This window comes from Hydra vulgaris, chromosome 02 (assembly GCF_038396675.1).
Source record: "Hydra vulgaris chromosome 02, alternate assembly HydraT2T_AEP".
Lineage (NCBI taxonomy): Eukaryota > Metazoa > Cnidaria > Hydrozoa > Anthoathecata > Hydridae > Hydra > Hydra vulgaris.
In genome coordinates, this window is record NC_088921.1 from 26,835,811 (window position 1) to 26,850,000 (window position 14,190).

At 25.9% G+C, this 14,190-nt stretch overlaps 1 protein-coding gene and 1 long non-coding RNA gene across 3 annotated transcripts in view; both read right to left on the bottom strand.

Moving 5' to 3' along the window:
• Positions 1 to 1,526: 1,526 nt before the first annotated feature.
• On the bottom strand, positions 1,527 to 5,416 carry LOC136076461 (uncharacterized). 2 transcript variants are annotated; one of them, XR_010636289.1, is made up of 7 exons: positions 5,233 to 5,416; positions 4,050 to 4,096; positions 3,870 to 3,971; positions 2,639 to 2,668; positions 2,461 to 2,490; positions 2,016 to 2,093; positions 1,527 to 1,879 (listed from the first exon to the last, which is right to left on the bottom strand). It is a non-coding gene; the product is annotated as an uncharacterized LOC136076461 (long non-coding RNA). The 2 variants fall into 2 exon arrangements; XR_010636288.1 differs by having other exon boundaries at positions 2,461 to 2,668.
• Positions 5,417 to 6,553: 1,137 nt separating this feature from the next.
• LOC136076849 (disintegrin and metalloproteinase domain-containing protein 15-like) overlaps positions 6,554 to 14,190 on the bottom strand; it is a 91,365-nt gene continuing 83,728 nt past the window's right edge. The window contains exons 20-21 of the mRNA XM_065790456.1: positions 7,302 to 7,605; positions 6,554 to 6,945 (exon numbers count right to left, since the gene is read on the bottom strand). Coding sequence (XP_065646528.1) covers positions 6,771 to 6,945; positions 7,302 to 7,605 — 479 coding nt within the window. The 3' untranslated portion in view covers positions 6,554 to 6,770. The remainder of the gene's footprint in view (positions 6,946 to 7,301; positions 7,606 to 14,190) is intronic.

Below are 14,190 nucleotides of genomic sequence, written 5' to 3' on the forward strand. Positions count from 1 at the left end.
CACATGCTTGGCCTCGGCATTTACATTCGTAAGAATTCACTCATTTGTCATGAAACTAAGTTTGAATCCACAGATTAATCTTTCATGTGCTTTCGTTTAGCACCACTTCACTTTATTGCCTTTCTCTTTGTTCTATATCGCTCTGCTTCATCTTAAGACTGCACTCTTTTTGACATTATTTCTGATCGTATTGACCAAGCCCTCTCTCTTTATCCATCAGCAATATAGTTGTTGTCGGTGATTTTAATGCTCACCACTCTGAATGGCTTGGCTCTAGTGTCAGTGACCCTGCAGGCATTAAAGCCCTCAACTTTTGTCTTTTTCAATCCCTAACTCAAATAGTCAACTTTCCAACTCGCTTTCCTGACAACCCGAATTATCTACCTTCTCTACTCGACTTATGTCTTGTTTCTGATCCTAGTCAGTGCTCAGTTTCTCCACATTCACCCTTAGGTTCTTCAGATCACAGTTTGATCTCTCTAAAACTAATATCTCATTCTTCTTCATCACCTGAATCCCCCTATTATCGAACCTCTTACAACTATAGTAAAGCTGACTGGGATTCTTTCCGTGATTTTCTTCGTGATGGCCCTTGGGTAGAAATCTTTCGTCTTCCTGTAGACAAAGGTGCTTCTTACATAACTTCGTGGATTCAGGCTGGCATGGAATCGTTTATTCCCTCTCCACGATTCCAGGTCAAACCTCACTCTCCTCCATGGTTTTCTCACACTGTGCTGCTGCGACCGTTACTTTTATATTTATCAGCAAAACAATTCTCCAGAAAAGAGACGTCTGTTTATTACTGATAGAAACAATTGTAAAAAGGTTTTGTCTAATGCCAAAACCCGCTATTCTCAGGTCATGAAATCTCGTATCTCATCTCCAAAATTAGGCTCTCGTAACTTCTGGAGAATCTTTAATAATATTATATTAATAAATTAGTTATTGTTTTTAATGGCATCGGCAAAAAATAATACAACAAAATAGCTATAGTACAATTAACCATTAAAAAAAAAGGCTTTTTAATGTTATCACTAAACAAAATTATTTTTACCTCAATAGTTTAGAATCCCAATTTCTTATTAACTGTGAATAATGATTAACACAGTAAATTTCATATCATATGAATTTAATAAATTAAAACCATGTTTCAACAGTAAGTAAACTAATAAAGCAATGACAACTAAAAAATAACAAAAATGAATACAATTACGTTTGAACTTCAAAAAATATATAAAATCATTTTATTTTAGGATAAGCATAATCAGTTATTTGAAAATATAATAAAATTTGATTCATAAAAAAATGACATATTTTCTATATATATATAACTAAAAAAGGCCAGAAAACAGACATTAAATATATAACAGTAAGGGATTGTCCATAAATTATGCAAAGCATAATATATAATTAAAAAACAGAAGTAGGAGATATTAGGCTCTTTTTTTTTAAATTTAAGTTTATGCCAAAAATTAGATGTTTTTGATAAAAAAAAGCTTGTTATAACTGTCAGATTAGTATTTTTTAATTTAATTAATGTTTTTTTTTTGATCTAATTTAAAGTGCCTATATTACCAAGTGGCGTGGGTTACATACACACACACACATACACAAAAGAAAAAACAAAATTTTCAAAAATCAAATATATACATATATACACAAAAACTAACATGTCTACAAATAACATTTTTTTAATTGTAGACATGAAAATTTTTAATTATCCCGCCGGACCTTCGACCCCTGTATGAGGGGTGTTGACCTCCCCATCTAAATGATGGGTGGTCAGTCCCCCCATACTGAACCCACCTCTGAAATGACTAATGGGTCAAAGGTCCGGGCTTCTTTTTCCGAAAGACTTTATAATCTTCATACGTAAATTCTAAAAATAAAAATTGATATATTTTTTTCAACTGAATTTTAAAATTTTAATTTTAAATGATGGAGCAAAATTATAATTGAAAAATGTATTACTTATAATCAAGCAAATATTATAGCAATTGAGAAAGTGTTTTTACCAATTTGTTGCTCTGTTCTTTAAGAACATTGACACACTAACATAATTTATATATACAATATATTCTGTTGCTTCAGATCTAAAATAGAAAAAACATTTTTAATTTAATTTTATTAAATAAAAAACAGAAAAGTAACAAACCCCAAAATGACAAAAATTATTAAAGTACATTATATAAACATAGAACCAATGTAGTGATAGTGGATTTAATCCCAAAATAGAAAGAACCTTTAAAAAAAAGCTTACTGCTTTTAAATCTACAAAAATTTCCAACTTAGGTTTTTTATCTACATTTATCTATAATAAAATATGAATTAATGAGTTACCATTATTTAAAGTTGATTTATATAATCTTGACGATAATGTTGAAATAAACAATATTTATTGCTTAAAAAGTTAATTAACAAATGTAATTCAAGTATATTAAAATAAATGTACTAAGTTACTTGTTGTGGCTGGTGCAACTGAAGTTATAACTAGATAAAAAAATATTAAATAAAAAAGCTATTTTATCTATCTTATCTATTTTATCCTAATGATTATGTTTAAATAAACAATATTTATTGATTCTTTTTAAAATAAAATAAAAGACATTACTATTTGCTGTAAAATAAAAGACATTACTATTTGCACCAACTGATGATGCTACGAAACCTAAATGACAAAATTTATTAATATATATAAAACATATTCAATGATTTAAAAGAATATTCAAAAGAAGCTTTTAAATCTACAAAATCTAAGTCCTTACTGAGTTCTATCTATCTGTCTGTCTAAAAATAATTAATACCCTAACCCTAGCAGTAAGCAACCCGTAATACAGGTTAGTAATAAATAACAATTTGACTTGATATATTATCTGAAAAATATAAAGTACAAATCATCTATTTGGGCTGCCATTGTCCCGGTTATTTCGCTGAAGAACGCTATAAAAGTTTTAATTAGTTTTGCTCTCCTCTGTAAAAATTGGAACAATAGCAGCCTTAAGCTTTTATTGGTCTTGGCATTTAGTAAAGACCGCGTAACTTTAAATATTAGGTTGTTTTTAATAACAGCAAGCACCAGAGAAGGAAAGCCAAGTATAACTTACCAATACCAAAAGAAGAAAACAAGATCATCTCAAACTACAAAAGCATTATTTTACAAATTTATTATTGTATTTTAGAATAAGTAAGTTATAATAAAGGGGAGCATTATTTTATATATTTATTATTGTGTTCATGAATTAGCACTATAATTAGAATTTATAAATGGTAACTGTGAAAGAAAAAAAAAGAAAAAGATATGTAGCTTAAGAAATTCTAGTATTCATATTTTGATACTGATTATAGTAAGATTTATACTTAGTGTTAGTTCTAAAGTGTCTTGAGTAAAAAATAATTAACAGAAATCAACAAAAACCTGCAATCCTAATAACAAAGATATTATTTGGCAAATAAAAACAAAAACACGATGTTGAATCTCACTTAGTTTTTATCTATAAAACAATTTTATTTAACTACTTAAAGAAAAAAACAAACAAAAAAACAAAATCAAAAGGCCTCATGTTAAGCAATATATAAAAAAAAAAAAATCAAATCTAATTACTTTAGAACATATATGATATATAAACATCTAGAATTAAACTCATTAGCTTAACCACTGGTTTACCATTGAGGTCAAAAATAAATAAGCAAAAATTAAAACAATTTATTACAATTATTATTCAAAATAAAAACCTCTAACAATTTAATTTAGGATTTATTAATACCCATATTTTTTTTGGCAATGTCAGTTAGTATATTTTTATCTAAAGTAATAAAAAAATGGAACCATTCAAGAACAAATTTAAAAATCTAAATATATATTCGGATACCTTAAAAAGAAGCATAGCACAACATTCTTTTAACAACTTCCAACATAATTTTTTTTACTTTCTACTACTTTTTCTATTTTCTATACCTTATTTTTTTTTTATCTAAAGAAAATATACATATACATACAGAGAAATATAAAATATACTGAAATATACGCAAATTTATGTAAATGCACTTACATGTCCACAAATAACAGTCTTCATTTATTTAAAGAAAAGGAAACAGACTATAAAAATTAGAAAAAATACAAATAACCAACAACAAACTAACATTTATTTAAATTTTTATTGTAATATTAAACAAAGAACAACATCAACTCCACTTGTAACTAAAATTATAACAGTTCTAATCGCCTTGTAGACCTTGCTTGAAAGACCACACGGAGTAAAGAAATGCTTTTAGAAAAGCCTAGAAAGTTCTTTATTAATAACGAAAGTGAAACGACACTACTATTAAATTAGCGTATTCATATTAAAATTAAATATAGAAAAACAAACATATAATAACACAATTATATCCTAAACCACAATTCATTCATGCGAAAGAAATTATTATACATTTATTGAAAATCCAGAAACATTTTTTTCAAAGAGCAAAGGTTTTAACAACACTATAGATAAATTTTATTTATAACAAAATATTGTCATGGCTTTTATTCCAATTATTAAAAGCATGTGAAAGCATGAAACTACTCATAAATATCTTTTAACGCTAGACCCCATCTAAGAATTATTGTAACTTATATTTTCAGTATTAACATCTATAACACAAAGCTTTAAATTTAAAAGTACAATTTAAAAAAAGATTACAATAAACTAAATACTTAATAAAATTTTAAAAAGATTTTATGTAACCTATCATTTCATTATGTAACCTATCATTTTTAACTCGTACCATAAAAGGGCAAGACTTTATGGGTTGCCTACTACTAGACTACAATTAGACCTAAAGCAGTAACACCGCTTGACTGGTAAGGTTGACGAATCTTGCTCTAGATCTCAAATATATTGTGTTTTGTAGTTATACGAACTATAAAACACAATATTTTTTTTTTAATTTTATATAACATATAAAAACACCTCATTTAACAATCATGTACACATTAGATAAAATACAATTCATACTATTATAAAAACAATTATATAAACACATTTATAAAACAACTATATAACATATATCATCACATACACGTATTTATCAAAAACATATATGCAAACCTTTAACAACTATAAAACAACATTTATTAGCATTAATTATTTTTAATGTAACAAAGAATGCAGACTACAATTTACAACATTCGAAGGAAAAAGATGAAACCATTTAGGAAAATCAAAAATTTCTAATAAACAAAATTACAGATACCTTAAAATGAAGCATAACACAAAATTCTTTTGACAAATTCCTGAAGAATTTTTTTTAATTGTTCTATTCCTCATTATTTTTCCTCAGAATATAAAATATACAATATAGATAGAGAGAAATATAAAATAGGTTGAAATAAACGCAAACTTATTTATATAAACTTACATGACCACAAACAACAGTCTTATTTTATTTAACTTTTTATTTTAAATACATTGATACAATTTTATTCTTATTATTCTTTCTACAAAAAATAATCTAATAATCTTAATCTATAAATAATCTAATAATCTTAATTTATAAATAATTTAACTTCTAAAAAATGAAAACAGGCTATAAAAATTAGAAAAAAAACAACAAACAACAGCAAACAAATGATTATTAAAATTATTATTTTAAACAATGAACGACATCAATTCTTCTTAAATTCAAAAGTATAACAGCTCTAATTCGCTTGCTGACCTGACTCAAAAGACCGCATGGCACATATATAACCGCGCATAAAAAAAGTCTAGAAACTACTTAAAAACTAAGAAATAGTGTATTTTACAGAATACAGAACCGTAAGTAACAACACGAACAATAGGCGAAACTATGCGTAACTATACGTAACTATGCGCACTAATAACATTCATTAGCGTATTAATATTTAGATGGTGTTGAAATTATTTTATATTGAAATACTGGTATTGAAAAAGGGTATCGCATTTGAAAGCACTAATGCTATTTCATTTCATAAAATTGTTTTACCGCCTTTTACCAACAATATGTAAACCCGTAGAAAAATACAAAAAAATTATTAGGTGACGAAATGAGTCTTCCGTTAAAGCATAATAAAAAAGTTTCAGCAATAATTATATTTAACGAGGCATGCTAGTTTCAAAAAATTAACAGTTCATTTTACATGGTTGATAAAATCAATTTACTTTGTATTTAATAAGTGTATGCAATAGTCCACTATTTCTTTTCTCCACTATTTCTTGTTCAAATGTTTAAGAACTTGCATTTAATATATTTTACTGAACAACAAAATCATCTAAAAACAAATGTATTGGTTATATATATAAAGGATCTAAGTCAAAAATAAAATAACGCACAGAAACGAAAATGAAAAAAAAAATTATGTTGCAGAGCAATATAATTTACTGTTTTCATTTTTATATCAAATATTTTATAACGTAAATTTTAAAATGAAATGTGACTTGATTCGCAATCAGTTAACGCATTAATCAGAGAAAAGTATAATGCAGCTGCATAGTTTCAAATGAAAAAAGTTAAAAAATATAAGCTAAAAAATAATTTGAAGAAATTGAAGAAATAATTTCATTAATTGCGGATACATTTATTTAAAAAAGCTAATACATGTTTTATTTATTATACTTCATATAAAATTATAAAGTACTTAAAATATTAAAATGTTAAAATAAAAAAGACTTAAAAAATTTAAATAACTTTTAAAAATAAATAAAATTACAAAACAAGAAAACATTTATTACTTTTATACAGAGTTAAACAACATTAAAATACCATAAACAAAATCAGTTTTTTCTTAAAAGGTACTCGTAACTTATTGGTGCCACAGAACTACCACTGGGTAATACAACAGCAGCCGAAGCGTGTGATAAGATAAATACGCGATTTACCAAGATGATTTCCAAATAATATAGATTGGCAATCTTTAAATTGATTCTGTTTGAAACTTGTTCTTCGCGTCTAGTAACAAAATAAACTAAAGAAAACACGCAAATCTTTTTATTTTAAACATATTTTTTTTTCAGATTTATATAAAAATTTGAAGTGTGTCGAGTAGCTAGAAAATATTATTTGAATATTCTATAGACACGGAGCTGATTTGTTTGAATACTGGTTTCAAATATTTAAGTCTTCAATTTAGATTTCGGTTTGAGATACAATTTTGTTTTTTTCTTTCTAGTGTAAAACATATATGCTTCATCAAATTACGATAACATTTATATTAAATAAACTTTTAAAACCGAATTTTAAAACAAAAACAGGCTCGACACATCACTTATTTCAATCTACATTATACACAATAAAGTGATACTTACGCATCATACTCATATCTATTAACCGAATCACGACAGCCAGCTATCTTTGTAGCAGATTCTGAGTCTGATACATCGTCTGTAAATAATAACTCACAGATACCGCTACAAGCGACTTGAAAAGTATAATACCCAGAAACTGGAGCTCTGAAGTAAGCATACATGCGAATACTAGCGTGGTTAACGTAAGAAGATGAGAAGTCAAAGTTATCAACAAAACCTTTGTATGTGGGAATGTTTAGATCTTGTTTTAAAGCCCTCATGTCTTCAACATTTTCATAAAACAAAACGGTAACATCACCCATATCTAAATTATTTTTATTTAACTTATATTGCAAATTTATTACGTATTATATATAATTATATTGCAAAGTAAATTGATAATATTTAATAAAATAAATAAATCTTTTTTGCAATGACATCCTCAATGGTTGAAAATATGAAAAGTGTTTTTATTTTTAACAGTGAAAAGAAGGAAAATAGATAAACAAGAAAGTAGAAAATAAAAAAAATTGTTTAGAATAGAAGATTTAAAAATCTAATAAAGTATTTCACTTTATTACTTTTTATAAGTAAATAAATAAAAATGAAAAATAAAAAAAAAATAAAAAAAAATTGAAGAGAAACATTTAAAAAATCGAAGCAACTTAAGGTTAAAAAAGAATATTCGTGACAATCTCGAAAATAGAAAACTATAATAAGTTAATGAAAGAAATTAAAATGAACAATTTTTTAACTTTTAATTATCAATGTTGTTTGCATTGTTTATACTGTCGTTATTTCTGTGTGTTAGATTGTTTTTATTTCTGTTTATCAGGTCCGTCCTAAAGAGAACTTGAAGGGGAGGAGGTGGGGTGACTGTCTGTTTTTCCAACTGATAATTTTCATCGGAGGGGGGGGGGGGCTTGCGTCGGGAATGGTGGGCGGAGGATGAGGACTACGTCCCCCTATCCTCTCTCGTGACGCCTATGTTGTTTATAAATCGTGTATTATTGTGCATTGGTTTTATTGTTGTGTTCTTTTATGTATTGTTTATATTGATTTGTTTTTTTGTGTTGTTGTTGGTTTTTACTTTTGTTGCAACTCTTCAAGTGATTTAATATTTTCGCTTCACCTTGATATATAAATATATCATCTTTTTTTTCTTTCTTTTTTATCATCACCTTTCTGAAATTTAATCATTGTGTTATCTTATTTAATCATTATCTCTTATGTCCTCTAATTCACTATTTCCATTTTTTTTGTAATTGGTCTTGCTTTTTTAAATATTATCCTTATTTTTATTGATTTTTTAATTATTTTTTTAAATTTTTAGTTCAATATCTTTATTATTACTTTTTGCTGTTTGTTTTGTTTTATTAAATAGGTGTCACTCTAATGACTTTTTTTGACTGAGTGACACGAAACCTGATTTTGTAAAATTATAAATAGTTTTGTACTTTATTCAATTTTATGGTTAAAAAATGCATTAAAAAATAATAATAATAATAATAATTAAATTTATACTATTATAAAAAATTATTATATAATATCATAAAAAATAACTTTTTATTTATTTTTAACATATTAGCAACCGTAATTTTAGCTTAGCTTTTTTTTTTAATTCGGTATTATAATTTAACCAATCTTATTTTCTCGGCTTTTAAACTTAGTAAAAATTATTTACTACACACAATATACAAATAAATAAAAATAAAAAATTATTCATTTTTTAAAGCATATCAAACCATGCACCGTTTAAATTTATTCGATGAATTTCTTAAGAAACTTGTCTGACATTAACAGCTCTTTCCATTTTCTCCAGCAAAGCGGACAATATGTCCTACTTTGTAAGTTGAGGAAATTAGTACCAAAATAATAAAATATTAAAACGTCACTAACTAAAATGGGCATTTAATGCAGTAGCTCTTTTTCCAACATAAAACTTGTTATTGTTAGTTTACAGTAAAGTAAAAAATTTAAATATAAAGTAAATCATTTGTTACTAAGCGAAATTTGTGTTAATGTTTTTCGGGCCTAAAAGCTTGATTTGAGAAAGCTTGCACATTTACCCTAACTAGGTTTTACTTTAACACAGAAACCATGTTTGGAAACAACATACAAAGTTGCATATTGTATTGCCCAACAAAAAGCCACACACTATTGCAAAAACTTTTCATAAATCTTGTTTATTAGGCATGATAGAATTTTGTGTGTAGTAGAGATCAAAGTTTATTCGAGAAAGATAAAGAAAGGACTTTGTATCAAACTCTAGAGACAGAAAACGTTTTGAAAGAACTAGCTTACTTAGCTAACAATTTTAACTATTTCAACGATGTAAATCTGTCTCTTCAGTGTCCTTTTCTTGGTTAGCTGCCCCACAGTTGTTAGACCTAGGCCTCAGCCTTGCCTTAAGACTAAATGTTAAGGCCTAGAATCTGTTGGCTTTGGCCTTGAACATTTTGGCCTTGGCCTTTCACCTTTACTCTTAGAATTCAGAACTTTACATATAAAATTTTTTTATACAGTTCATTTTGTTTACCAGAGTTATTTTTGTTAACTTGAAAGCTTTAAAACTTAATTTTTTGTTTTATGCCACGGTTTAAGATGCCATTTTCGACGAGCTATTTAAAGCAGTAATTAATGACATGATTGTTTAATGGGAATTAATTATATCTATACGTTAAGCCACATGATAAATTTTAACGTTTTTGATTAGTTAAAACATTAAAAAATTAAAAAAATGATTTTAACACATGATTTTGTTTTAAAAATAAAAATAGAATTTTAAAGGTTTTTTGAACTAAAATAGTTTTCACTATATTTAAACTATAATTTATTATATATTATTTTTATTTTTTTATTTACTGCTTTCATTCAACTTATCTAAACCTGTTTAAAAAAGTTATTAGTTATGCATATTCAATAAAGGTTTTCTTAATTTTATTTATAAAATCCAACTCAAACCAATAAGCAATAATTTAATTATCCTTCTTTTATAGTCACCGAGATATCAAAGATTTGCTCAAGAACAACACCAGAAACCACTTTGACATCTAAAATAGTGTTACACAGATTCACAATCCCTATACCAAAAAACAACAACAATAACAAAAAAAATGCTTTTTTGCAAATAAAAAGTTTTGATAAGCTATCTTGAACAAATAAAATAAAGATTTAAAAAAAAAAAAAAATATCTATATTTGACAAGTATTTCTGTGTTCCTGCAAAATCAGCTTCTTTTGAGCGTATCTTTTATCAGAGTGAGTTGATAATGTGCCCTCATAGAGCTCGTATGTCTTATTCGTTGCTTGAAACTTTGATGTTTCTTAAATGTAATAAAGACTTATAGGCTATATAGGGATAACAAATGATTATGATTTATAGTTAATGCAAACAACTAATATCAACATATTTTTAATTAAAAGATGTCAGTATTAGTTGTTAGAAATAAGCACAAAAATACATAAAAATGGAGAATTAAAAATTTCAAGTCTTTATTTTTATTTTCCGCTTTCATATATATCTTCAAATAGATTTTCTTATTGACTTCGTCAAATTCAGGATGGTTTTTTTTATTGCCACACCACTTGCTACCTGCAGTTATGGTTATAATTGACCTTAATGTAAGGACGAAACTTATGTCTTTGGCGTTCAAAATGTTTGCGTAGGCCTTGACAGGCTTCATGGCAGATTTAGAAATCCGTTTTCCCTGATTTTTACCTGCTTTCATGCACTTTTTTCCTAAGTTCGGTGGTGAAAAGTATATAATTTTCCTTGTTAATGTTAAAGGATATAATACTTTCGCAACTGAATCCATGTTTCACTAATGTTTTTATTATGATTTTTTAAGGAATTAAATACTTCATCTTAATTCATTGAAAGCAATCTGTTAAAGGAAGGTTTTTAAGTAATAAAAAGTAGTTTAATAAGGAAACAAAACCATAAAAGTCCAATAAATATAAAAAATATATTTTCAAAAATAACAATTTGTATCTATCATATAATCTTATATAAAACTAAAAAGTTTTCCCTGTTTTTAAAGATTTTCAAACAAAGTTCCCTGAATTTTCCAGGAATTCCCTAATTTTTCAGAATTTAAAAACTTTTCCCTAATTTTCCAGGTTTTCCCTGAGTGCCATGAACCCTGGTTGACCTTGAAGCTCTTGTTCTTGGCTTTGACTTTAAAACTCTTGGCCTTGAAACTTTAGGCCTTGGTCCTGGCCTTGTAACAACTCTTGCTGTTGCTTAAGAAAATTAGAGTGCATTTAGGTGTTACCATGATTTTTTTTATGTTGGAAGAGCTGCAGTTGCACAGTGATATAGAAAGAAGTTTAAATAAAGAGATAAAAAAAGAAATTTGAGATTAACTTGAAACACTACAGAACTCTTTTGAAAGGTACTTTTTCTGTAAAATAACCACAAACAATAACCCATTTATTGTTGATATCAATGATCACAATGATGAAGATTTTTTTAAAGATGAATTAATTGACATGAGATCCAAATCCGTATTGCAAGTTGAATTACATGCAAAGGATGTTTATGATTTCTGGTGTAATTTAGGACAAGCATAACTTTTCCTTGTTAAATGAGTAATAACCATATTATTACAGTTTGCTACTATGTACCATTTTAAATCAGAGTTCTCAGCATTAGTGTAAATAAACCAGCATTAGTGTAAATAACCAGCAATATGTCAAAGAAGATAAACATCTCGAGTTGTTCAAAAACAACTTCTCAATTTAGTAGGATTATTAAAAAGAAACAGCAACAGCCATCTCATTAAACAACTTCCATGTGCTAAATTTTACATAATACTAATAAATAAAGATGCTTTTTCCAATACTATTATTTATTTCTATTTGAAAAGATACCTTTAAAAAAGTTTAAAAGGAGCCTGTCAGAATTTATAAAAAGATAAACATATTTTATATTCTTTTATTAGAAAACCAAAGATGTTAAAAAATTTGTTAGCTAACAAATTATTTCAATCTTTGCCTGTTGAAAGGTCTCCAATGTAGATAATGCATGAAACCATAGTGGAAAATTTGTGAAACTTTGTGTCACTAAGGACTAATGATAATAGTGATGATGTACTTTTTAGAATAACTTGCATTCTATTTTTTAACAACTAACAATGTGTTATTTTAGATTAAATTTTGTCATTAGTTGATAAATTGTTTAGTTCAGTATTGTTATTTAGATTATAAAAACAATGAACGAAATTTTAATTAGTTTTTTTTTAAACAAATAGATTACATTGTTTATATTGAACCAAACAATCGTTAATTTAAAACATAAGAAATTTAAGTTGCTAATAATTGAAGAAAAAAATATGGTTATATAATTAGGGAATTATTAACAATGTTTAATCTGAATTTATAATTTTATAATAATAATAATAACAATAATAATAATAATAATAATAACAATAATAACAATAATAATAATAATAACAATAATAACAATAATATTAATAACAATAATAACAATAATAATAATAATAATAACAATAATAAATAATAACAATCTATATATATCTTGCAGTGCTGCAGTTCGTGGGTCTAAGGGCCCCCCCCCCCCCCCCATAAAAAAAAAAAAACTGCCATAAGAGCTCTAATTTCTTGAAAAGTTTCCTATTAGGTATTACTTAAAAAAAAAAAACTTCTTAAGTTTCTGTAAATTAAAAAATATTCAAATTAAGTTTTAAACAAGTGTGTATCTATTATTTTCACTATAATTAAGTCAGATTTTAGATAATAAGTTAAAAACGCAGCCATAAAAGTATTGTGCATTAAAAGTCCATATTTTTAAAAATATTTTTAAAATAAAAAACAAAAAACTTATATAGCTTTTTAAAAACTACTAATGCTTTTTATTTCTTTATTGTTGTTGTTTTTTTACAGTTTTTTAAAGATGTTTTTAATGAAATTGGTGGTTGTTTGAAGTTATGAAGTTTATTTAATGTCAAAATTTTTAAAAAAACTATTTAACTACAAACTTCTTTAACTTTTCTTACCTTTAACAATGCTCACAAAAACATAACAATGAATAAATATTTTTTTTTTCTTTTTTATCATTGCGTGATAATGCAATACTTAATAAATCATTATTTTTATTTAAATATTTTTTACTATTTTTGTTTACGAAAGTAAAATACAAGTTAATTTAGAAAACAATAAATTTTGCTGTTTGAGAAGAAAAAAAAATTGTATAATTGTACAAGCTATATTTTGCCTTTGGAAATAGATTTACACGGGTGTGGAGGCAGGCGCATTCCTGAAGAGGCCTATATATATATAAATTAGTAAAAACTTATCTAGTTTTTTTCTTCAAAAACATGTTTCTCCATCAGAAGATTCATCAGGAAACTACTGATTAAACTACTGATAGAGAAACATGCTCTCAGGGCTGAGGACACCTGGCAAGGAAAGGGGGTAGCCCCCCCGACTATTTTCAGAAAAACCTTTTCTTTTTTAATAGAGAAAATTCTAGATATAGAAGACTTTTTTTAAGAATTGACAATTGTGCCCCCCACTTCGAAACCTGTGTCGTTGGCCCTGGCTATTGAAGAATAAAGCTAGAAAAGTGTTACAACTAATTAACATTTGCTCTGTTCTTTAGGAAAATTGAGCAATCTATTTGCCGAATATAATAACATAATTTATATATATATATATATATATATATATATATATATATATATATATATATATATATATATATATATATATATATATATATATATATATATATATGTATATGTATATATATATATATATATATATACATATACATACATACATATATATATATATATATATATATATATATATATATATATATATATACATATACATACATACATACATATATATATATATATATATATATATATATATATATATAT